General features: G+C 46.0%; 1 protein-coding gene across 11 annotated transcripts in view; it reads left to right on the plus strand.

Moving 5' to 3' along the window:
* The window catches only part of Tead1 (TEA domain transcription factor 1), a 228,578-nt gene that overhangs the window by 10,218 nt on the left and 193,278 nt on the right, over window positions 1-25,082 (plus strand). For 7 of the 11 annotated variants that reach the window (XM_031387909.1, XM_031387910.1, XM_031387912.1 and 4 more), the window contains exon 2: window positions 6,452-6,599. The exons of 2 other annotated variants lie outside the window; for them this stretch is intronic. In XM_031387909.1, the coding sequence (XP_031243769.1) occupies window positions 6,507-6,599 (93 nt within the window). In that variant the 5' untranslated portion in view covers window positions 6,452-6,506. Of the gene's footprint in view, window positions 1-4,739; window positions 4,913-6,451; window positions 6,600-21,772; window positions 21,790-25,082 lie in introns of those variants that run through there. 2 more of the 11 variants (XM_031387921.1, XM_031387923.1) reach the window with 2 other exon arrangements.

Raw genomic sequence — 25,082 nt, forward strand, 5'->3', positions numbered from 1 at the left:
CCCCCCCCCCCGCTTTCCTGAAAACAGTGTGTTGTATACTCTCAAAGGTTTTACAGTGTGTGAATTGTGTGTTGAAACTAATGAACCCAGGATGTAGTCACTGCTCTGACTGCCCTCTGTTGCACCCCTGCCATGTCCCTTGAGTTTTGGTGGTGGTTCAAGCAGTTAGTAGTATTTAGACCCAATGAAAGGAGCGTATATCAGTTTGCTGGGTTTAGTGAAGAAGGAACAAGAAGACCCAGAAAGATCCTTTAAAGCATTGGCCTTTCAACCTTCCTAATGCTGCAACCTGATAATGCAGTTCAAACCATAACATTATTTTGTTGCTACTTCATAACTGCAGTTTTGCTACTGCTATGAATCGTAATATAAATATCTGATACACAACTGCAAAGGGAACTCCACCCATACATGGGCTGAGAGCTTTTAAAGGAACCCATAGGGGTATGTCACACGGAGCCTATTGGGTTGAGTATATCCCAGTAGTAGTCCTGGCCCAGTATGTACCAAAGACCTGGGTTCTTCCTAGTGATCTGAGCCCTGCGAGTCAGAAGCCGGCAGATCTCTTGAGTTCCAAGCCAACCTGAGTTATATGATGAGACCCTGTCTCAAAACAAAGTATAGGAAATCTTTCACTTACTAAGTGCTAGTAATGTTGAGTTTTTGGCTCCCAAATGATGAATGCCCTAGTAGTTACTGATTAAATTTACCTTTTTATTTTTTGTTTGAGACAGGGTCTTATGTAGCCCAGGTAGGCATCAAACTTGCTTACAATATAGCTAAGGCTAACCTTGAGCTTCTGACCCTCCTGCCTTCACCTTGTGTGTTGCAATCTAAACCAGGGAATTGTGCTTGCTACACAAGCAAGCACTCTTGTCACCTGATCTTAAGCTTGATGGCATCTAGTGAAATGATGTCATGAAGGATCAAGTAGAAGATGACGTCACCTCTGGACAGTATACAGGCAGCTTGCTCATTACTGTGTCCAGTTTGTAAATTGTAAGGTGGTGGTGGGGGAAGGAGTCTAAGTCATTTTAATTGATAACCAAGCTTCTTTCAACCTCTGCACTCTCCAGTTTTTGTTTTTTTTTTTTTTTGGTTTTTCGAGACAGGGTTACTCTGCATAGCCCTGGCTGTCCTGGAACTCACTCTGTACACCAGGCTTGCCTCGAACTCAGAAATCCGCCTGCCTCTCCCTCCCAAGTGCTGGGATTAAAGGCATGCACCACCACTGCCTGGCTTACTCTCCGGGTTTTTAACGTTCACAGGGCTTTTCTGCTCCCACATCCTCCAGTCCCATCCTGATTGTCTTAACACTGTGGCCACTGTTTCAAACTTCTGTTCAGTGTGGCTTGTCTTGGCACCCTGTTTTACTTTCAGAATACCTCAGTTCATAGGATGTGGTAGATAGCATTTCTAATACGAGATTGGCCAACTCCCTCTTATTAGGTAGAAAGAACAAGTGTCTGGACAGAAGGTTTGAGTGGCCTTACAGTATGGCTTTGATGCGTGTGTTTCAGATCCTCTTTTAGATTTTGTAGTCCTGTGGAGAAGGAAGGAGTAGGGGTTCTGAGGCTTCCAGTGCCTTCTTTAGTTCTTAGGAAGACTGGACTAGTGTCCTACACATGGGTGGAGTCAATGGGGTGGAGTCTGAGGAATGTTTGGAAGAAATCTTTGCCCCAAACCAAAAGTCAGTATGAATCTTTTAGTGCTAGTGGGTGTTTGTCTTTGAGACAGGGTCTCACTGTATAGCTTGACTGGCTTGGAACTCTGCAGACCAGGTTCTCTGCCTCTAGAGTACTGGGATTAAAGGCATGGACCACCACACCCGACAGTGCTGGGGCTTACCTGGCTGAGCTGTCTCCCTGTTTATTCAATTCAGTGTCTTTGAGGTTCCAGAGAGACTGGAGCCTCTAGATTTGGTCTTTGAGCCCAGGCACTCATCCTTCGTTGGTGCTGGTGGTAGAAGGCATTGAAGGTACTCGGAATTTTGGGCTTGGTCCCTCTGCTCCCTGGCTGGTGGTGTAGGGAGCTTTGGCTGGGAAGCCTCTGCCATTGGTTTTTCTGTGGCCTCAGGCTTGTTCTGAGGATGGGCCTCATTTAGGCCAGGCGAGCTCTCTAACCTGCTGCCAGTCAACTATAGGGCTTTAGATCTGGGGTGATGTTGGGGTGTCTGCCCCTGGAGCTGCCTGAGTGTGTGAAATGAATCTGAGAGCCTATCGAGTCCACTCATTTTAGTTGCGATAATTCTTGGTCTTCCCAGTGGGAATTTGGGTTGGTAGGGGAGGTAAGTTCTGTTTTAAGCCAGTTCTTAAACACCAGCCATTCAAATGTAAAAGCTCTGTTTGTAATTGAGACCAGTGAAGAAGCTCCAGGAGGTTTAGTGAGGCTCCCAAGGTCACACAGCCAGTTCTTAGATGTGCTGGCTAACAAAGGATTTAGGATTAACTCACCTATCAGGTTTTAGTGTGGAATTTGAATGAGTTAAGGTAGTCCTCGATGTGGAAACAAAGAGCCTTCTCTGTTAATGGTTTTGCCTTGGAAAGAGGATGGGTACTTTATCTCTGTAAGTTCCATTTCTCCGTCTTGAGTATAAACGTGTGGTTGAGATCTTAAACAGTTGGGTGTGGCCCAGGGGAGCCTTCTATTTGTTTGGCCGAGAAAGAGCAAAGGTCAACTCTAGCTTTTGGCTTTAGTTTTTAGTACTGTGAGGCTGGCCATAGAATTGAGAGCAGGGGTCTGCGTGCTTCCTGTAGTCTGTGGGGGAGGGGTAGATGTGGTTGGGAAGCTGGAGGCTGCTGTGTCCCACTGGTCTCTAGGCTGGTAGTCAAGAGGTTTGCCTCCAGTTCCCCCAAGGCTCCTTTATGCAAATGACTCCTGATAGGATAGGGTACTCCAGGTACCATCCCCTCCTTGCCATTGGGGCTATCACCTGCTTTTCAGGGGCTCAACTCTGAGATGGGGTGGAGAAGAGGGTGGTATTCATCTCTTAACACTTTGGTTTTAAGAGAGAGAAAGGTTTGTAACTGTTTTGCTCCACTCTCCTTACGTGTGTTGGTGGTTTGGGGTCCCTGCTTGCCAGTTGTGGGTTCTTGTCTTAACGTCTGTCACAGCCAGCCCTCTTCCCTGTCTCTTTAGATGTTTATATTGTAGGGTTTTGGTGTGACCCAGCTTGGCAGAATGTCCATGCCATCAGACATGGGTCTAGGCCCTTTCTGCTATTGACAGTGGGATCCAGGCCAGGCACTGTGTTCTCTCCTGAAAAGTCGGGGAGACAATAGTACTCGTGGGTGTAAAGCCTATGAAACCTCACAGCCAGCCTTCAGGAAACTTCAAGGTGTGTTCCTCCAACCTTGCCTGGGCTCCCTCCACCACAGGTCTCAGTCCCGCTAAGATGGAACCTTTCCCGTTTGCCCCCACTGGGGAAGGGGTACATTTCAGACTTCCCAGCTTTCCAGTTTTCTGGAGTTCCTGCTCATGCCTCATTCCCTTCACCCTTTCTCCTTCTGTTTCTCACCCACTTTTGAGTATCTTGCTGTTAGCCTAAGCTAGCTTCAAGCGTGCCTCCTTCTCCATCCCATCTTCTGAGCTCTGGGATTACAGATTGCCAGGTCTGACTCCCACTTCTATGGTTTCCCTCCCTCTCTCATTCTCTCCTCACCAAAAATGGCCCTGAGGGGAAACATTTCTCTCTCCTTCTGTTGTCCTAGCGTTCTCGGCTTATAGATCACAGCACTCAGTGTTACTGCAAAGATGACAACTTGTGATTTTCATCAGCTGCTGCACTTGAGAGTTCGACTAATGTTCGACTCTGGGAGCCTTGTTGATCCTGAGGAACATTGGTTCTTACCTGTGGCATGGACAGTTGTGGGCTTTCAAGGATCGACAAGGTGCCTCCTGGACAATGTGGTTGTAATTAGGACTGGGGTCACCCACCGGCAGTCTTAAAGCTGACTGCTACCTGTTGCCTTTGCTGTTTTTCCTGTTTCTATTCAGTCATGAGAAAGTGCAGCTTAGCAGAGGTCAGGGAACCCCCCCACCCCCCCAGCCATCTCTGCTACTCAGCTGCAGCCCTCTTCCAGCACCTCTCCTCCATCTCTATCTTGAAGCATCTCTGGATGCCATCCGGGTTCATCTATGAAGTTTCAGCATGTGTTCTTATAATGACTGCTTTTAAAAAACACTGGGTGTGGAGTGGGTGGAGCTGCAGAGATGGCCGTGAAGTTAAGAGTGCTTGCTGCTCTTTCAGGAGAGGAGGAAAGGACCGGGGTTCTCTTCCCACTACCCCTGTCTGGCTTGTAATTCCAGTTCTAGGGGGGTCTGATGCCCTCTTCTAGTCCCTGCAAGCACCTGTGCCCAAGGTACGTATGCACTATTACCGTGCACGCATGTGCACACACACACACACACACACACACACACCCTTGCATATATACAAGTACACTCGTAATCACACACACGTACACTCACATATACATACACTTAAACATTAAAAAAAAACCTTAAACCCCACCAAGCACAATATCACAGTCACACTGGCACCTTAATAACTGCTTAGCATCACTACTCAGAGCTCCTTGATTGCCTCATAAATGTCTCCTCTAGTTAAATTGTTCAAATCAGGGTTCAAGCAAGACCAACAGGTCAGGCCTGGTTGCTGTTTCTTAAAACTCTGTGGGGTTGTGGAGATGCCTGGGTGAGTAAAGTGCTTGCCACACAAGCACTAGTACCTGAGTTCTGATCTTTAGAAGCCACATAAAGCTGGAGGTGGAGGCAGCACAAGTGTCTGGAAACCCAGCATTCCCATGGCAATGTGAGAGCTGGAGGCAGGAGAGTCTCTAGAAGGTCACAGGTCAGCTAACCTGGAGCGTACACCAGTGAGCAAGGGTCCCTGCCTCAGACAAGGGAGAAGGTAAGGATCTTCTGACCCTTGAATTCCCTGTGACGTGTGTGTGTGTGTGTGTGTGTGTGTGTGTGTGTGTGTGTGTGTGAGAGAGAGAGAGAGAGAGAGAGAGACAGACAGACAGAGACAGAGACAGAGAGAGAGACAGAGACAGAGAGACACAGAGAGAGAGATCGTGCGTGCCAGTGCTCTAGCTTCTTCTTTACTATTGGCTCCATCTGGATTCTGCAGCTGCACCTCACAGAATAGTTGATCATATTCTCTGCTCCGTGTTGTATTTCAGCAACTGAGAGTTAGATCTGGAAGCTCTTAAATCTGGAGTCTGATCTGTTTTGGGTTGGTTTAATTTTTTTTTTTTTCTTAAAAATTATGTGTCTTGGGGCTGGAGAGATGGCTCAGTGGTTAAGAGCACTGACTGCTCTTCCAGAGGTCCTGAGTTCAAATCCCAGCAACTACATATGATGGCTCACAACGATCCGTAATGAGATCTGATGCCCTCTCTGTGTGTGAGTGTGTGTGCACAGGTGCCTGCAGAGGCTTGAGGCATTAGATCTTTTGGAGTTTGAGTTACGGGTAGTTGTGAACTGACCATTGTGAGTCAGATGGCCGAGCCCGCTCCAGCCCCCAGTTATGTAAGTTTTTTGTTTGACATGCACATAATGTCTGCTCTGTCTCACAATGGGAACATGATTGGTTATGCTTGCTGACTTTACAAATGGGTACGCCGTATTTCCACCCCATATCCCGTATTTCAGTTACTTTAGTTAGAATGCCATTGCAACCAGATACTTTCGCCAGCTGGTTGTTTAACCTTGCCTTCCATTTCCTTAGAAGGAAGGCAGTCACCCCCAACCCCATGCCTTACTTAGGCGAGTATCTACCAGTCTTCTGCTGTATCTGCTGTCCTCTGTTTTTCGATTTTGCAGTCTTAGAATTTAGGTTGTCTGATGTGTCTGAATCCATTCTGGTCACTCGCTCATGCTCACAGCCGACCAGCAGCGGTGGCTTTCCTTGCTTCCTGTGCCCTGTGTACACCTTCCTTGTACCCTGTGCCTCCTTCATGATCAGCCTCTGGTGAACTCTTAGGTTGACGAGACTAGTGTCTCTGCAGTTATGTACCTTCTATGGGAACAATTTTGAGGTCACACTTTATTTTAGCCAGGGTCTCTGATACCATGCTCCGGTCTGGAATTGGTTCTCACTGCAGCATATGTCTACTACCTGATTCATCTTAACGTTTTGTGTGTGTTCCCGTACCTGGCTCTTTTGGGTCTCCTTTGCCATTTCCTCACATCTGTGTGTTTTCCTAAAGATAACCTCTAGTCAGGCACAGTGGCATGTGCCTGCAGTCCTAGCCACTTAGGAGACTGAGGCAGGAGGATATCTAGGAGACCTTTTTGGGGCTATATAGTAACCCCCTGTCCACCCCCAACCCCTAGCTTCCAAATCTACCAAACATCCCCCATATTGAAGGTTTTTTTTTTTTTTTACTCTGGTTCATGGTTTGACTCCAAAGACCAACGTTCCTTCCCCATGTTTGCCTGGTAGGTGTCTCACCTCCTGTCTACCGAACCAAGCCCAGGGGACATGCCTCACTCACTCCATGATCATTCTGGGTCCTACGTACTACAGACTATTTGAAGATGCTACTGGGGCCATTTACATACATCTGTTCAGTAAATACTGGATTAAGTCTGTAAGTCCTCTGTTCAAAGTATTTAAAATAGAATATATTTAATGTTTCGGTCATTTAAAGAATTTATCACTAATTTATTATCCTTATAAAGTAAAAAATGTTGACTTTGTGGCTCCCGGCAGGTCTCCAGGAGCACGGCTATTGCTTTACTATGGGAATGTGCTAGCAAGCCCTATACGTCACAAGCGAGTATGTGTTTTTCATTTAACAAGCTTGTTACTTAACTTATTCTGTTATTCCTGCCTCTGCTTCTTGGAAATTGTTTCAGATCCATGTTGGGTACATCACTTAGGTAGAAAAAGGTGTGTGTGTGTGTGGGGAGGCTCATTTTTATAAAGAACTAGCTATCATCTCTTCAGAAGTTCAGTTGGTGCTTGGCCTTTCAGCTTTAGCGGATTCTTTCTTGTTGGCAAAACAAAGCCACAGGGCAGTGCAGTGCAGCCTAGAAGCCGCATGAGCGAGTAATCCGAAATTACAGTCTTCTGACTCCACTGAGCTGACCTCCCTGGCCTGGGAAGTCATATGCATTTAATGTCCCCCACTTCACACTTCCTTTAATGGCCTCTCTGTGCTGTGGGTACAGTGTTACCCGGTTTGTACCCTTTCACTCCATGTGCACCCAGAAGTAGGTATAGACTCTCTTAATTCACGGGCAAGTCTTTGCCTGGAGGGAATTTTCCTTGCCACCCTGTGGTTTCCCAGTACAGTGGAAGCTACAGGAGGCATTGCTGAAAGCTGTCAGAGAGAACTCTGGATAGGAGCCACTGACGTCACCTCAGTAAATCTGATGGAGGAGCCCTGCTGCCCAGCGCCTGCCTGTCCTGCACTTTGGTCTCTCCTGGTCACCTACTCTCCACGATCTCCCATCCAGCCTGTGCCCTTGTTTTCTTTCCTCCCTGCCCTCTCTTTCCCTTTGTGCAACTCAGCTTGTACTGATATCTGTAAGCGCCTATGAAAACCACTCTTGAAACTTGCTCCGTGCTTCTTGTTCTGTGTTGGTGTTGGGGAGGAGACCCCAGGATCCATGGGTTATTGAGCATGGAGCTGAGAATTTCCCCCCAGTGGATTTGTCTGTGCTGATAAACTGATGGAGATTGTTAGGGGAGCATCAGAAGTGCAAGGTTTCAGTACTAACAGTTTTATAATCTATTCTTTGACAGTTCCATGCATCTATAATGTATTTTGATAATCTACACCCTCAATGAAACCCTCAATACCCTTGAAACCCTCAATACCCTTCTTATTCACCAAAACCTTTCTTCCCAGAAAGCCCCTCCCTACTTTGGTGTCTTTTGTGACCCAGTGAGTTTAATTAGGGTTACTTGTATGAGTATGGGGGCTGTTCCTTTGTAGAATATTGCTCATAAGTCCTGGATTATATGTGTGCTTGTGTGTGTCTAGGCATACACACACACACACACACACACACACACACACGCCTGTGTATGTGCAGAAGGGAAAGAAGTCTGGTCAGTTAAGAATAGGAATAAAGTTGCAGCCCTCCTGCATACATACATGAGTGTTTGTTACCCATTGGTCATTTGTCAGCTAACCTCTGGGTCTCTTTCTCAACCAGTTCCATCCAGCCATGTGCTTCTGAACATCTTGGGTATATGGAGTCTCAACCTCACATGGGCCTAAATTAAAATATTGCTCTGCTAAATCTATTTTTACATCTAGGGGAATGATGTCTGAAAATAACCCTATCCCACCTGTTATCCACTTTGGGGAAGTTGGGCTGTTGTCAAGTCACAGCCTGTGGATTAAGCTCTGATCACCGGTGCCACATGATCTTCTTCACTTTCCCTGCCTCTGCCTAAGGAATGGTAATCTGGTGTCCTGTTTATTTTGCCCTAAATAGTCATTTGTACTGTAAGAATGGAGTGTGACTTCAGATTGGTTTTGAAGTTTCCCCAGTCTTTGGGTCAGAAACATATTAAAGGCAGTATCTTATCCATGAATCATGGGATGAGTCAGTTCCTGAAACCACTACAAGCCTCATAGTTCTTGGCTACAAGTAAAAGCAGGAAATCCAGGCTTCAACGACTTCCTTTCCCAGTCCCGGGCTGTAGCGGTGGGGAGGTTCCGCTGCCTCCATGGGTGTCTGAGGAACAAAGGCTCTCAAGTCAATTTGCTGAAACTGTTTATAATTTGTGGTCTCGCTCTGAATCTCGGGCTGTATTGACACTCCCTGATTTGCTGTAGAGCCCTGCACAACCCAGCCCAAAAGGCACAGACTAAATCCCCAGAACTGCTGCAGCTACTCATGGCACATGGCGCCAGAGTTCTCAAACCTGGGAGCTCAGGAGCAGAGTTCTTTTGTTTATTCCCCTTGTGGGGAAGAGACTGACTGGCCACAGAGAAACACAGAGAGGGAGAGAGAGGAGCAGACAGATACATCCTCCCTCTGCGCACACACACGCGCGTGCACGCACACACACACACACACACACACACACACACACACACACACACACGTGCGCGCGCGCGCACACACGCACAAACACACACACGGTAAGGGAAGCCCAACAGCCTCTCTGCCTAAGCTCTGGCCTATATCCTGGTTTTTTTTTTTCCTGCAGTTGACTTCCTGATGCAGTCTTTTGTGGCTGTTCCTTTTGCAGTGTTCCAGCCAGTCTTCCATTTGTTTTTTGCTTGCTGAATCAAACTGTTTTGTGAACTATCCTGAAGGAGTGAAGAAGAAACAAGAAGCAGTCTCTAGGCGCCCTGGCTCTGTGGCTGCGACTTGCATTTCTTTCTTTGTAGCCTTCCCTCTGCACAGAGCCAGGGTCCGTGCCAGGAGGGACTCACTCTGTGTGTCAGTGTGCCTTGATAGGATGTTCCCAAACTTTGGAAACTGTTTGAATACCGAGCTTGCCTTTTTTGGAGCCTTTCATGGTTCCCCTCTGATAACTGGTGTTGGTTGCAGATTTTGCTTTAAAAAAAAAAAAAAGGAGCTGAAGGAGACCTTTGTCTCTCTGCTAAAGGTTTTATGGAGTAGTCTGTCCTTAGAAATTCTGATTGGATTCTAAAAATAGAGTGGGTCAGCAGGCCAGTGAGAAGCCACTGAGAAATAAATAAATAAATAAATACCAAATTTAAAGCCCTGTCTTTTATCCAGCTCACCCCCAACAGCCATTCTGAAAGGGCAGATGCTCTTGTCAGTCCCTAGAAAGAAAAAAACTGGAGCAAATGAGAAAGTTTGCCTAGATTTTTATTTTATTTTATTTTATTTTGTTTTATTTTTGGTTCTGGGGACTGGGACCCAGCTTACTGTTTAGCACGCAGCCGGGCGGTGGCCATTTATGCACACCGTCACTTGTGTTTGGGGTGCATAGGTAATATTCTGTCCAGATTGAAGGACTGTGAAAGACACAGGTTTATTTGATCATAGATGTTCCTGATGTCAGCTTGGTACATGACCACCCTCCCCCACCCCCCTTTTCATGTTAGGTGAGCTGAGTCGAAACCGTTCTGAAATCTATTTCCCTTACTCAGGTGGGGCGGGTACTATCTAACCATAGAGGAGCTTTCATTTCAGGTTGCTTGGGTACTGAACTGAGACAATTTGTTGTTACTACTGTTGTCTGGCATTAAGCAGAAAACCCTTCTTTTTTTGTGTAGAATCGAGGCTGGGGTTAGAAATCTTTGTCTTGCTTAGTATCCTTGGATCTAGTTTTTCATTGGGTCAGGGATTGATTCATTAATTAAAATCCATTTAAATGGATTTGTAAGCCTCCTGTAACAGATTATCTTATTAGCTACCTCACGGAGCAGCCCATGATCTGTGAGGAATGTGTTTGTTTCTTTAGGTGCAGAAGACACAGAAGATGGACTCTAAAAAGTTCTGTGGTGTTTGTCAGGACGGGGCCCTGGCCTATAACCTTTTCTTCAGATGTCTTCCTATTGCAGGAAATTATTCCTGATACTGCCCTAGAGCACTCAAACTTTGTGTATTTTGTATGTTTTATATATGTTGTAGTTTTTTGGTTTGTATCTTAGATATTTTCTGGTGAATTTTGTGTGCATGTCATGTGTGTCCCTTTCCAAAAGCTTCTAGGACCTTTGGATGTATTGGCCAGGATCTGCTTCTTTCCAGGCAAGATCCCTGCTGAGAACCTTTCTCTGAGGAGACAAAGGGGAACCAAAAATGGATTCCCATTTGATAACAAATGTCCCCCATGAACATGCCAGCTAAAAGGATGTCTACCTGTCATTTGAGGGTCTGATGGTAGAGTCCTACTTGGACAGATGATAAAATTACAGGATGAAACTCTTACAAAACGACAGCAGGGTCAGCTGATGTCATTGATGTTGATGTTTTTGCCATCACACCTGACTGGTAGATAGATGCTTTCAATAGGAAGACCAACTTGCCCACAGGTCCTCTGATGTTAGGATCAGAGAGGCCACCTGACCCAGGCTTGGTCACTTCTGCTTCCCAAACTCTTGGGGCTTCAGGAGGCATTCCCAGCTTTGATGCTCATGTGGTAGAGCTCAGGCACACATTGTTTAGGCAGATGCTACCTGGGGAGTAGGTGTTTGGTCCTTGTGTTCAGAGAAGCATGAGTGAAGCTGTGCGGCGGCTGAGGGGCAGACCAAGTGTGTGTGCAGAAGCCCAGAAAGACCTTGGGAAGGCTGGCATTTCCTGTTGCCCATCTTTCAGGAGAGACCCAGGGTCTCTGGTAAATCTGTTTTACAGTGAACCTGTGTCCTTCCTCACTTATCCCTTAGGCTTTTGCTAATGGTATTTTGCTAAGTGGGTTTTGCTAATGGAGCCAAAGGCTGGCTGGTCAACAAATTTGTGTGCATATATATGTCCTATGGAGTGTTTTGGAAAGGCAGCTTCATTGGACACCAAGCTATTCTGTCTTGGTCCTTGTTCTCCATTTGATCTAAGGGACATCATTGAGGATCCCCTTCCCCCCATTATCTCCATAACAACCGGCTCTGACGTCCATTGCCAGTCTCCTGCCTGCCTTCCTTTTCTGCTGACTGTCCACCCTGTGGATGGGCTGGGGTTGTGCAGAGTGTGGTTCCAGAGTGCTTGGCAGGGAAGGAATTTTTCCAGTCAGCCTCAGGGCACCATAGAGTTCTGGTTAGCTGAGTATTTGGCAAAGAGGCAAGCCAGGTGTGTCATTAGACCTGAGCGTCGTGCCTAGTGGCCCCTCCCCTTGCTTCATTCCATCTCTGAGCAATATGGAAGAAATGTTCTAGAAGCCTTTGGCAAGTGCTTGCCTGTGATCAATTGTATAAATATGCAGGGCACGTGCTGAGGCTTCCTGTGTTAGAGTCTTTGAAATTCAGTGAGTTTTACTACTGGAGGCTTCAACAACAAAAGCCCGGGGACTCACACACTGGGAGGAAACAGACATAGATAGACAGGTTGTCTTCTGACTTGTGTGCATGTGCGAGTGCGCACGCACACGCGCGCGCGCTCACACACACACACACACACACACACAGACAGTAGCCCCTCCCCCTACAAGCATTTGCCTACACACATAGACTAAATAAGCATATTACAGAGGTACAGTAATTAACGAACAATGATGATAGAATATATTGAATTTTGCATAGGGGCGTATAAAGGAAGTCAATGGAGAAGATGTCACCTCTGGCAGGAGGGTAGCCATCAGGTCTCATTCCTTACCTTACTTCCACTGAGCTATATCTGGCTGGTTGGTGCTGTCAAGTATTTTAATATCTTTTTTAAATATTTATTATGTATTTATTTATTATAAGTACACTGTAGCTGTCTTCAGACACACCAGAAGAGGGCGTCCGATCTCATTACAGGTGGTTGTGAGCCACCATGTGGTTGCTGGGATTTGAACTCATGACCTTCGAAAGAGCAATCGGTGCTCTTACCCGCAGAGCCACCTCACCAGCCCCTACAAATAGCAATTTTAAAAATCAAAACCACAGCTGGGCATTGGTGGTGCATACCTTTAATCCCAGCACTTGGAAGGCAGAGGTAGGCGGATTTCTGAGTTCGAGGCCAGCCTGGTCTACAGAGTGAGTTCCAGGATAGCCAGGACTATACAGAGAAACACTGTCTTGAAAAAACAAAATCAAAAAGATCAAAACCACATTCAAAGATATAATTCGGTATTCACATGCCCACAAACTACAGTACAGAACTGTTGCATTCGTTTACTCTAAACCATGGTGTTTCTACGAGAGTTGGGTACAGTGCAGTACAAATGCCTCTGGCATAGCATACACTAGTCTTGAATCTGAACCAAGGGGTTTCAAACAGCATCTTTGGGGTTACATGGGTGACATCATGCACAATACAAAGTGCACATGCTCTGTGTTTGGAACCAAGGTTGTAGCAAGTGCTCATCATGGCTGAGTGCAGCTGAGATCACTGTGGGTTTATTATATACTTGGGTTTTAGTTAGTTTTTGGTAGTTGTCCTTTCAGAAACTTTATTGTTGCCAATATTTTGGTGCCTCCTCCATTCAGTTGCTTGATTGACTACTCCCATGTTGAATCTCAACCCACAGTTTATAAACTGTGATCTAGGAAATTCCTGGCATATGGATGCTTCACATACATTGGTTACCAGAGGCTCTGGTCATGTAATAGATGGCCAGTGAGGTATGGAATTGTCTGTCATGGATACCGGTTGAAATCGTCACCCATCTTGAGGTTGTTCGTCCTATAGTTTTTGTCACATACTTAGGTTCTCTGCCGTTCCATGGAGGCTGCATGTGGTAACTGTTGTGTCAGGGTTTCGATGGGATTGCTTAGGAGCTGCTGAAAACAGGAAGGTTTTATTTTGGTTCCAGGAAGGTTTTATTTTGGTTCCTGGTTTCAGTGGGCTCATGGTGGCAGGGAGAAGCAGAGTGAAGTTGATCACCTTCTTCCTGGTGGCCAGGAGGCAGAGACAGAGAAGTTCCAGGACAAGATACAGCCTTCCGGGCTGGCGAGATGGCTCAGTGAGTAAGAGTCCTGAGTTCAGATCCCAGCAACCAAACGGTGGCTCACAACCACCCGTAATGAGATCTGACGCCCTCTTCTGGTGTGTCTGAAGACAGCTGCAGTGAATTACGCTGGAGCGAGCGAGGCCAGCAGAGGTCCTGAGTTCAATTCTCAGCAGCCACATACATGATAGCTCATGGCCATCTGTACAGCTACAGTGTACTCGTACACATAAAATAAATAAATCTTTAAAAAAAAAAAGATACAGCCTTCCTCCACCTAGGCGACATGGCAACCCTGAAACTTTGTATCATTTCTCTGAAAGTCCAGAGGACCATCAGTGTGCTCATAAATTGAATAGTTCAGAGCCCCCCATTCTAGTCTCCTCTCAGTGATTTGAACCCATAAACTAGGAAGTCTTTTGTAGGGAAATTGACATCTAAACTCTAACAGTGAGGGTATTCTGAAATTTAATGAAAAGGCATGAATTCATTGTGCAGAGTAGAGGTTGGTAGTTCAGCACAGGCAGCCGGGACCGTTGGGAAGTAATCCTGTCACTTTGTGTTTAGAATCATCTCACTTTTAGATTGTTCTGGGAAGTTGGGTGGTGGTGGTGCATAGCTTTAGGAGAGGCAGAGGTAGAGGTAGGTAGACCTCTGAGTTGGAGACCAGCCTTGTCTACAGAGCTCTGAAGAGCAAGTTCCAGGACAGCCAGGGCTACACAGAGACACCCCCAACCCCCAGGGCCACACAGAGAAACCCTGTTTCAAAACAAACAAAGAAAATAGATTATTTTGTTATTTTAAAATTTAATTGATTAATATTTTAAATATTTACATATTTATTTGTATGAGTATTTGTCTGTATGTTTGTAGGCCCCGTGCCTGCAGAGACAGGAGACAGAAGACAGGAGCCTGTTGGATCCCCTGGAATTGGAGTTTGAGATGGTTTTGAGTCATCATGTGCTTGCTCAGAACTGAATCCAGATCCTCTGCAAGAGGCTCTTAATTCCTGAGTCATCTCTCCAGCCTCTGGTATTAGTAGTTTTTTAATGTGAGGAAATAAAAAATAGCATTTGACTTATTTATTTTGCATGTGTATATCCATGTAAAGGTGCATATGCATACAATTATCATGCATATGTTGAGATGAGAAGACTTCTTCTACATGCTAGTCATAGGAATTGAGGTCAGGACACCAGGCTTGGTGGCAAGCATCCTTACTAGCTGCAAAATAAAATGTTTTTGCCAAGAACTTTGGTGCTCTATTTTTTTGTAAATAGGGATTCCTTAGAGAAAATTGCATTACCCAATTAAGCCATTTCATCTGAGGTACAGGTAGCCAGGAGTGTAATCGCTTTGGTTTTGTAACTGGTAACACATGGGTGATAAAATATGCTCAAATAGCAAGAAAACTGAAGTACAGAAGAATACACAGTACATTTGAGGTTCTGGGCAAATTGAGATCAGTTTTGGAATTGTGGATGCATGCACGTGTGTGTGTGTGTGTGTGTGTGTGTGTGTGTGTGTATCTCTGTGTGTGTCTGCCTATCTGTGTTTGTATGTCTGTCTTGGTACATGAGTGCAGACGCTGGAAATCTGAACTCAGGTCTTTCCCCCTTCACAGCAAGCACTTTATCGACCAGGACATCTCCAAAGCCTGATGAAAGCTATTTTGAGCTGGGTATGGTGGTGCACAGCTTTAATACCAGCCCTTGGGAGGCAGAGGGAGGCACATTTCTGTGAGTTCCAGGATGGTCAAGGTTGTTACACCAAGAAACCCCGTTCTTGTTCTGTCTGTCTGTCTGTCTGTCTGTCTGTCTGTCTCTGTCTGTCTGTCTGTCTGTCTGTCTGTCTGTCTCTGTCTCTGTCTCTGTCTCTCTGTCTCTGTCTCTGTCTCTGTCTCTCTCTCTCTCTCTCTCTCTCTCTCTCTCTCTCTCTCTCTCTCTCGTGTGTGTGTGCGCGCACACACACACACACACACACACACACACACACACACACGGAGCTATTTTGAGCTCAATCACCACAGCCCTTATCAGGATTTTATCTTCATGTTGCCCTGTCTGCCAGTCCCCAAGCTGCTTTAACTTGGACAAGATAAAGCAGGTGCGTGGGCCCAGCTCAGGCCCTGCCTGAGTCCAGCTTTTGAGCAAAGCACAGTAGTTCTTCCCCAGAGACCCCGTTACCTCTCCCACTCCTTTGGATTCCTTATGTGTACACTGTACAATATTTGGAAAGTGTAGAGCCATTGTGTTTTCTTTAATAAAACTGCATTTATCCTTATGTGGATAGACTGTCCAAATGCTTCCTTAGATAGCAGGGTGAACTGTTGACTTAGATTATCTTTTTCTTTCTTTAAATAAAGGTTTGTTTTGATTCATTGGTTTTTTAAACTGTTGAAAACTAGCCAGAAAAAAGTTGGTCAAAGGAAAAAGCAATATTCCGGAGTGCTTTTAATTTTACTAACTATATTTCAAGGGTAGTAAGGTTTTTACTTGCCAGAATCTGTAACAATGAAAATAAAAACTGAAGATGTCAAGCCTAAGGTAAACTTTTTCATCTCAGGCTGGAAATAGAAGTTTAGGGAAGCTAATCAGGGTACTAGTCAGGGGAACTAACCGCCAATTCTCAGTGGACAGAAAAGCTGTGTCTCTGAAAGGGGTCATATCTGGAGTTCTAGCTGACTGTCTTCTGGTCCCACAGGGTGGCATGAAATTTCAGTTCATTCTCCACTGGAGTCTGAACTGAGTGGTAAAGATTCAGAAAACAAAGAGAATTCCAAAACTCCATACTAGTGGATCAGGGAACCTCAAGAAACTACAGGCATCAACCCGAAAGGCTGTAAAAGCATCATTCCTTCGAGTCATTTGTGGTGTGTGGGGTCTGTCTGGAAAGCCTTGTTGCTGGGGCTCCATATTTTTTTTTAATAGCTAAAAGAAAGTCTTATCTTTCATGAATAGGAGCCCCTGGGGTATAGAAACTACATGACATTAAAAGAAAATTACAAATCTATATGAACTCCTGTCTAACAAGTGGCATGGTAATGCAGGAACTGTAAACACATTGGGTTACAGATGGAGGCAGTGTGAACACCTCTGCCTGCTCCTTAGCCCCAAAGCTCCCTGGGGCGGGCTGCAGATTCCTTTTTTCCTGGTCTACTCACCTGCTTTATGGCTTTATGACTAGGAATGAACCAAGGGCTGTTATCTTTTTTCAGCTCACTTCCTTGATCCATGCAATGCCTTGCTACACTGAAGTTCCTTTCTCTTCTGTGTTTTCCGTTCCTTCCTGTGGCCACCACAAATGACCTGTGTGGTCCCATGCTGAGGTTGTGTAGGGTGAGGTGTAGGACACGGCGCCTGGGTGTTCCTGTCTGCTGCTAGTGAGGTTATGGAGTCTCTTTCCTGTTTGGATTCTCTAGGTTAGTCCCTTTTCTTTACCTCCTCCTTTGGTTCATGGCTTCCATTTGGGTCGTTCTATATTATAAATCTGTGGTGGCCAACTTGACCCTCTTAGCTTTGCACAGAGCAGGAAATGTCGGTGAGTACTTTTAGAATTGGAAGGCTTGGGAGAAGTGAGCCTGAATGTGGGAGGATGGACTGTATGCTGCAAAACCCTCCGGTGGGGGAGGTGGAGGAGACAGACTTCCTCTCATTTCCCTCCCCTGCCCTTCCCTGCCCTCCCCTGCCCTCCTCTGCCCTCCCCTCCCCTCCTCTCCCTTCCCTCTCCTCCCCTCTCCTTCCTTTTTTTTTTTTCTTTTCTTTTCTGACAAGGACTCATAGAGCCCAAGCTGGCCTCTAATTCCCAATGTGTCTAAGAATGACCTTGAACTTAGATCTACCCTACCATCTCTCCAGTGTGTGTATGGGGTGGGGGGCGGATGTTACCGACACGCACAACAACACAGGTTTATGCAGTGTTGAGGATCAGTGCCAAAGCTGCTTCATGTATCTACGTAAGCCCTTCAATTGTGCCACACCACAGTCCCCTTGGTCTTTATCAGGTGCTTAAACACACACACACACACACACACACACACACACACACACACACATTTAGTGTGTCTGTGGGTAAGTGGTGGTGTATGCTGAGTGTGTGTGTATGCATGTGCAGCAATGTGCATTAGTTGTGTTGGCCAGAGAAGAATGTCAGGTATTTTTTTTTGGTCAGTCTCTGTCTGACATTGAGACAGGGTCTCTTTAGTGAGCCAAAAACCTTATATTTTCAGGCTTTTGGGATCTGTGTGTCTCCAACCCTCGTTAACATGGGCGCTAGGAGTTTGAATCTTGTCCTTAATGCTTGCAAAGCAACTGTTCTTACCCTCTGAACTATTTCCACTCTTTCCTACCTTTCCTTTTAAAGATATTAAAAATAACATATGTATGTGTGTGGAGGTATCTGTGGAGGCCAGGGGTGTCATACTTGGAGTTACAGGCATTTGTGAACCACCTGTTATGGTCTGGAAGAACTCTTTTTGGTTTTTCGAAGACAGGGTTTCTCTGCCCTGGCTGTCCTGGAACTCTCTCTGTAGACCAGGCTGGCCTCGAATTCAGAAACCCACCTGCCTCTGCCTCCCAAGTGCTGGGATTAAAGGCGTGCGCCACCACTGCCCAGCTCTGGAAGAACTCTTAACCAAGCCACGACGTCTCCTGGCCTATACTACTGCTTTTGAAGCTGAACTCATGCTTGGCTTGAAGAATGCCGCAGGAGATAAGCTGGCAGGTGCTCTGGGACACTGGTTCATTCTTCCTGTTGTTGGTTCGGAGGCTTCAGTACCATTTATATTTTCCTATGACCACACGTTTTTACCCTGTTCATCAGAATCCTAGAAATCCACCACAGCTTTCGAGGTGCCCAATTTCTCACTTTGGAAGCTCCTGTGAGTCCAGTTGGTGCCATCATTGTATAGTGATAGTCCAGAGAAGAACCCAGGATTCTCCCTATGAGTGAAAGCTCAGTCAGTAAATACAAGTAACACCTGTTCTTTCAAATACTTGAGAAAGCTTGATCTGATATCCTGAGAACAGTGGCAAGAAATATTGCAGACCTGGTGGCATGTATAACAGCTGGAATCTGCAGTTGGATGTCTCAAAGCCTTTGAGAATAGCACCAAGTACAAGTACCTGGAGTGTTTGTCATGCTAATATATCTTTTTAAAGGATTCCTTGGGACTACTTATGGCAAATAAATATAATAGTTCTTAGAAGCTGACTTTTGCAAACCAGTTTATTGACTACTCAAGATCAGTCTTGAAATGCACATGTTTCAATGATAAATGACATTTTTAAATCCTTGCCCCACAAAGAACTTTGATTGTTCTAAATCTCTCAAATATAACTATGTGTCTTGTGGACTTGTTAAATAAGTTGAACACAATCCATGAGGTAACCCACTGTGTTTACCAGTGAGTGAAACTGAGGCTGAGCTTGAGCTGTTCAGGGGAAACAGTGCAATTGGGACCCACATTAAAGATTTGCATTCAGTACCTGTTGGGCTAGGACCAAGCGCCTGGGTAAAGCCAGAGCTGACTTCATTGAGGTTTAACATTGTATTTCTGCAGATGGAGTTAAACTGGCTGAGGAAACCATTCCACAGCTTCTTCTCAGTCCATTTCCTAACAAGAAATAGGGCTTGATAAAAGAAAGATTTTATTCTTCTAAAACATTTTTTCATATACTATATTTTCTTCTCCCAGCTTCTACCAGACCTTCCCAGTGCCTGTAGGGATGAAACTTAATGCAGTTTTTCTTTCTCAGGAACAACAACAGCAAACCAAAACATAAGTCAAAACAGAAAAGAAAAGGAAAAAAAAAAAAAACAAGGAAACATTAAGACAAACACAATAAAACCAAAAGTGCACAAAAATGCCATGTGGTCTCTTTTGTGTTGGCCAACTGCTTCGGGCCTGCCCTGGATGTGGCTGATGTCCCAGGTGGCACTCTATTGGAGGAGAATATTGTTCCCCTTTCCCTGCAGGTGGAGAGCTTCTCAGTTATGGAGAGGACGCTCTGTTTACTCTTTCTTCTAAGTGCTAGGATTTTATCTGCTTTGAGCTTGTGCAGGTCTTATGAAAGATTATTCCTTTAAATATCCTCTCCCTCCCTCTGTATGTGTGTGTGCACACGCGTGTGTGAATGTGAATGTAGATGCTCTTCTCTGGAGATCAGAAGAGGGCATTGGATCCAGCAGAGTTGGAGTTTCAGGTGAGCTGCCAGAAGTGGGTGCTGAGACTTGAGCCCCAGTGCTCCACAGGCAGTTTATGCTCCTGACTGCCGAGCTGGCTTTGCCTTTACAGCCTCCTGTTGCCCCTGTGTGGCAGGGGACTTGCTCCTGTGCCTGGGTGCTTATCTCCTTTCTTCCTCCTTGGGGAACAAGGTTGATATGTTGTTTTAAAACTCTGGTCCTGAGTTCACCTTTTGTTCCTCATTGTTTTTACCTCTGGTGGCCAGCTGGCTGTCTGATTCAATGCCTCAGAAAAACAAAAAAACACACAAACAAAAAAACCCAAAAAACAACAAAAAAATTCCTTTACTAAGGGACATGTTTGAGCTTTGACAACTTTGGGGCTTAATACTCAGATTTTTGTTTTTTAAAGATAGGCTATTGCTATGGTAGCATAGACTGGCCTTGAACTCACAGCAGTACTCCTCCTGAGCTGCTACAATTATGGGCCTGAGTCACCCGTCCCTGGCTTCAGTATTCAGATTGTGTGATGGCCCTTGAGTTAGTTTTCACAAACTCTGGGTACCAGAGCTTAGCTGTTGCACTAATAGGCTGTCTATTAGACCAGGCTCCCCCGTACGTAGGTGAGCCTCTCCCGGCTGCCTTCTTGTTCCTCGTGTCTTTTCAGTCCTGACCTGAAGGATTTCTACTTCTCAATGTAGTGTCTACAAGCAGAGAGAGTGGTTGCTAGGGAGAGCTGGGGGTGGTAACACAGGTGCACTTAGTAGACTCCGAAGCCTTGTGCTTCTGACAGACAGTTGCTGTCAGTCTCCTGCAGAACACTGGGATTGTTTAGTGTGTCTAGTGAACCCTGTTGAAAAACATGGAGAATTTTAGAAATACTCAAGTTGAAAGTTCTGCTCATCTCAGTATTAGAATTCATACGAAAACCATGTCCACGAAGGGCAATTTCCCTACAGTGATTCTGCCAGCTTGAAGTTCCATGCTGTCCAGGCTAGTAGTAGTGGCTTTAATTTTGAAGAAGTGTCTTCAGGGCTGGGAGATGGCTCAGCAGCTAAAACACTTGCTGTGTAAGCTTGAGGAATAGACTCAGGTTCCTGGCACATGTGTAGTTCTGAGTGGGTGTGGCTGCCTACCCATAATCCTGGTGCTCTGAAGGTGGAGTTGGGGCATCACCATAGCAAGATGCCTAGCCAGCCTAGCCTTATGGTGGGTGAGCTTTAAGTTCAAATGCGAGAGAGACCTTAACCTCTACAAATAAGGTAGAGATCGATCTAAGAAGATTCCTCACCAATCAGCAGCTAGCATAGTAAAGTACATATATGTTTTAAAACTAGAATTTTTGGTGTCTTTGGTGAAAACAATGTGACAGATACCATTCGACATCCACCATGTGCTGGGTGTTGGGGATACAATGGACAAAGACACGGCCCACATTCAGTAGTCAAAGATTTCCCAGCGACATTGAGTGTGCAGGGAAGCTGGACCATATGTGATCACACTCAGCTGGCTGTGCTGTGCATCTGTCGAGGACAGAGCAGTGTTAGTCATCTGTTTACCCAGGACAGAGCAAGCTCTGTGGATAGGCATCGTTACAGGGCCTGGAGACAGCTATGAACCGCAGGCAGGACCTTCCCGAGCAGAGCATCTCTGGAGTAAGAGAAAGAACCTTGCAGGAGAAGCCTGGGCAGTGTATGGCAGAGAGATTATGAGTGTTAAGGAGGTGAGATTCCATTTAGAAAGCAATAGGCCTTGGGAAGCGGGAGGCTGTGAGACGTGTAGAGGAAGGATGTGGATGAGCTGGATGTGTTCCAGGCAGAAGTGTGGCTGGTGCCAAGGCACAGAGGTGTATGTGAAGCCCATTCATTCTTGAGGTACCTCCCGCAAGGCTGGGGTGGAGTGTCTAGGCTCCTCTGTGTGTTTAGGAGTCTTGGTCAAAGCCCTAAGTGACCAGCTGCTGCTGCACTTTAAACTGGGAAGAGACATGGTACAGACTTCAAAGGAAAGGAAGGAAGCCAGGATCAGAGTGGACCTGGAGAAGCCACTGTAATGGACACACTGGCCCAGAAGGCGAGGTAAAGTAGGCAACAGCTAGCAGAAATCCTGAGCAGTTTGGCAGTTGCAAGAGATCATGGTAGCAGATTTATACTGTGTATTTTAATCCATGTTTATGTGAGTGATATCCTTACAGAAGTCACCAGTGACAGCTCTCTGTTCTTAGAGACTATTTCATTCCATACTCCATTTTCCCCAAGCAAATGCCGAGTCCCTCTCCCTGAGGTCTTTCCCTGAGGGACCTGGCTATGATAAGTGAGGCCTCAGGGTTGGACCAAGTCCTCTATCTATCTATCTATCTATCTATCTATCTATCTATCTATCTATCTCTATTTATCATTCATTCATTTTGAAACAAGGTCTCGGTAACTGTGGCTATCTTGGAAATTGTTTTGGTAGACCAGGTTGGTCTTCAACTCACAGAAATCTACTGGTTGGGATTAAAGATGTGTACCACCATGCCCAGCTCTTGGATTCTTTCTTAACTGCTACCCACATCCACTTGAGTCCTTCCTGACCCCCTCACCAATGAGTGGTAGTAGAGTTCCCCGCCCCCTAAAGCTCAGCAAACTTGCCCTTTACCCTCCTGGAGTTTACCAATAGCCACAGGGAAGCTGGTATGAGGAGAAGAAAACCGTAACAAAGGTGGGAGGTGAGGTTACAGATTGATAGCCCCAGTTCAGCACAGGGCCCCCTCAGGAGCCATTGTACCTGTATCTGGCTCCTGACTCCTCAGGAGGCTCACTAGGCTTCTCCATGTCATCTCTTACTCATCACCCCTCAGAGAAGCCAACTCCCCTTTCTTCCACTCCCTTTCTCTAGCTCCTCCATGGTAGCTCCTCCATGTCCACTGCTTACCTGGATAATTTGCCGGTATTGTGGGACATTCTAAAACAGTTCTCAGCCATTAGTCTTCCTAAAGTGTTACATGGGATCACCCATCTTCCTTAAAAATCTGCCACTGTCTACCCACTCACCCACCACCTGTTTGTCCATAGGTTGTGCTCCTTTTGAGACCATGTCTCACTGTTCCTACTCAGGATGCAGATTCCTCCTTTGCCTCTGCCCCTTCGCCTCAGGACTTGTGGCTGGTGTGTGGCCTCTTGTTTCCCTCCACTCAGTTTCACTTGGTGTCTGCACTGGAACTGCTGTCCCGGCTCTGCTGCATAGCTGTGGGTGCACTCCTTCAGCGTGCTGGCACCTTGTCTGTTGGTATGCAGACTCACTGTGCTTAGCTCAGTTGGCTTTGAAGGTGAAGCTAATAATTCATGGGCAGCACTTGGCTCATTGGTTGGTTCAGATACTGCGGCCACCGTCGTACTGTCAGAGCTGCCGTTGTTACCAGCAGTCTTCTTTATCCTTGGGAGATAGATCTTTGGCTTTCTGTCTAGATTCTTTTTCCTTATTCCATTTCTTTGTGTGTGTGTGTATGTGTTTGCATATGTGTGGGCACATGTATGTGGTTCATATCCATGTATGAGTGAATGCCTCTGGGGACTTGCAGCTGATGTCTGGAGTCATACTTGATTATTTACCTTATTCACCGAGGTGGTTGAAACTCAGAGCTCAGTAATAATTGTGCTGCTATCACTAGCAGCTTCCTCTAGGGGCCCTTTGTCTCCGGAGGTCTTCCAAGGTTGAAAGTGCTGGAGAGCCCACTCAGGTCCTGGGACTCTGAACTCTGATCCTTACATGACAAGCACTTTAACTACTGGGACATCTCTCTAGCTAACAGTTAGATTCTTTAATTGAAGGGTAACTGCTTCTGGGGTGTGCTTTGAGGTCTGTGCAATACGTGTTGGGGTTCTGAATCCCTTGTGCATGCCAGTGAGTCTCTGCAGCTCTGTTTGTTTGGTGGAGGGAATGTTGTTGTGGTTGACACATGGGGTGTTTGTAGACCAGTCGGAAAGCCTAAAATGCAAATTCAGTGTAAAACATTACCAAACAATCTTTTTAGGCCATTGCTTCTCTATCATTGCCTGTTTAAAAGTAGGACTCTGTTATATGGGTGTACTATAGAGTGTTCTGGTATTGAAAGGGTTCCCAAATTAGTGGTCAAGTCCTGAGCTGTACATTGTAACCAGCGAAACCCAAAGGCTGGTTCTGGTAGCCATCTGGTGTGTGCAGTGTGATTGGTGGTGAAGTCCAGGTGGACATGGCTTGGCAAGGAGAATGGAGCTCTTACAGGACAAATTCCCTGGTAAGGTAAGCAATCTTAAGTAGGCAACTTGAGATCACCTAACACCCAGTTCTTCCTATTTCCACTCTTCTGTCCTTTAACTATTATCTTCTTCCTCTCGTGGTCAGCACTGGCTGTAGCAGCTCCAGCCATTACATCCTCACAGGAATGCCTGGGACTTGTTCATTTTTTCTCAGTAGGAATCTTTTCCTGCTGTTAGCCATCCCTCAGAAATCCTCTCGTGCCTCATTTGGACAGTAAGGTCTAGGTGAAAAACTTTGTCCCAGATGAAGCCAAGAATCCAGGGAACGGAATCACTACACTCAGGGGTCTTAGTAGAAGAGGAACACAGCCTGGAATTAAAACTCTGCCTTCAAGAAAGGTAGGGTAAACTAGTAGGGTAGGAAAACTGCATCTTTGCCAGGCAGTAGTGGCACACACCCTTAATCCCAGCACTTGGGAGGCAGAGGCAGGTGGATTTCTGAGTTCGAAGCCAGCCTGGTCTACAGAGTGAGTTCCAGGACAGCCAAGCCTAAACAGAGAAACCCTGTCTCGGGGGAAAAAAAAAAAGAAGAAAAGGGAAAACTGCATCTTTGTAGGCAGTAATCTATGCACTGTTGGACTATGAAACTCTAGGCAATCAAGGTCTCAGTGGGATAACCGCCCCATAGCCTGTGACTGTCCCCTGTTGATCCTGGTGATATTCAGTCCTGGGAACGGAACCCAGGATCTTGTGAATGCTTGGCCAGCACAGCACCTATGAGCTAAGTAAGACCTTAGTCCTTCTTTTTGGTCTTCTTACTGAGTGCTCACCACTGGCATAGGCCCGGAAGATGCTGCTGAGAAGAGAAGGGACAGGCATGGGCGCGTCCTCCTCTTGGCTGGCTTGTTTAGTTGTTCTCAGGGCTGCCATAAAAAAACACCACAGACGGGTGGTGAGACAATAGACATTTCTGTTTTCACAGTTTGAGAGGCTGGAGTCAAAGATCAAGGTATTGGCACATCCATGTTTCTCTTGAGGACTCTCTCTTTGGCTTGCACACAGCCTCTGTTGTGTCCTTACATGGCCTTGCTGTGTGTGTATGTACGTACATATGTGTGTGTGTGTGTGTGTGTGTGTGTGTGTGTGTGTGT

This window comes from Mastomys coucha, unplaced genomic scaffold (genome assembly GCF_008632895.1).
Source record: "Mastomys coucha isolate ucsf_1 unplaced genomic scaffold, UCSF_Mcou_1 pScaffold21, whole genome shotgun sequence".
NCBI lineage: Eukaryota > Metazoa > Chordata > Mammalia > Rodentia > Muridae > Mastomys > Mastomys coucha.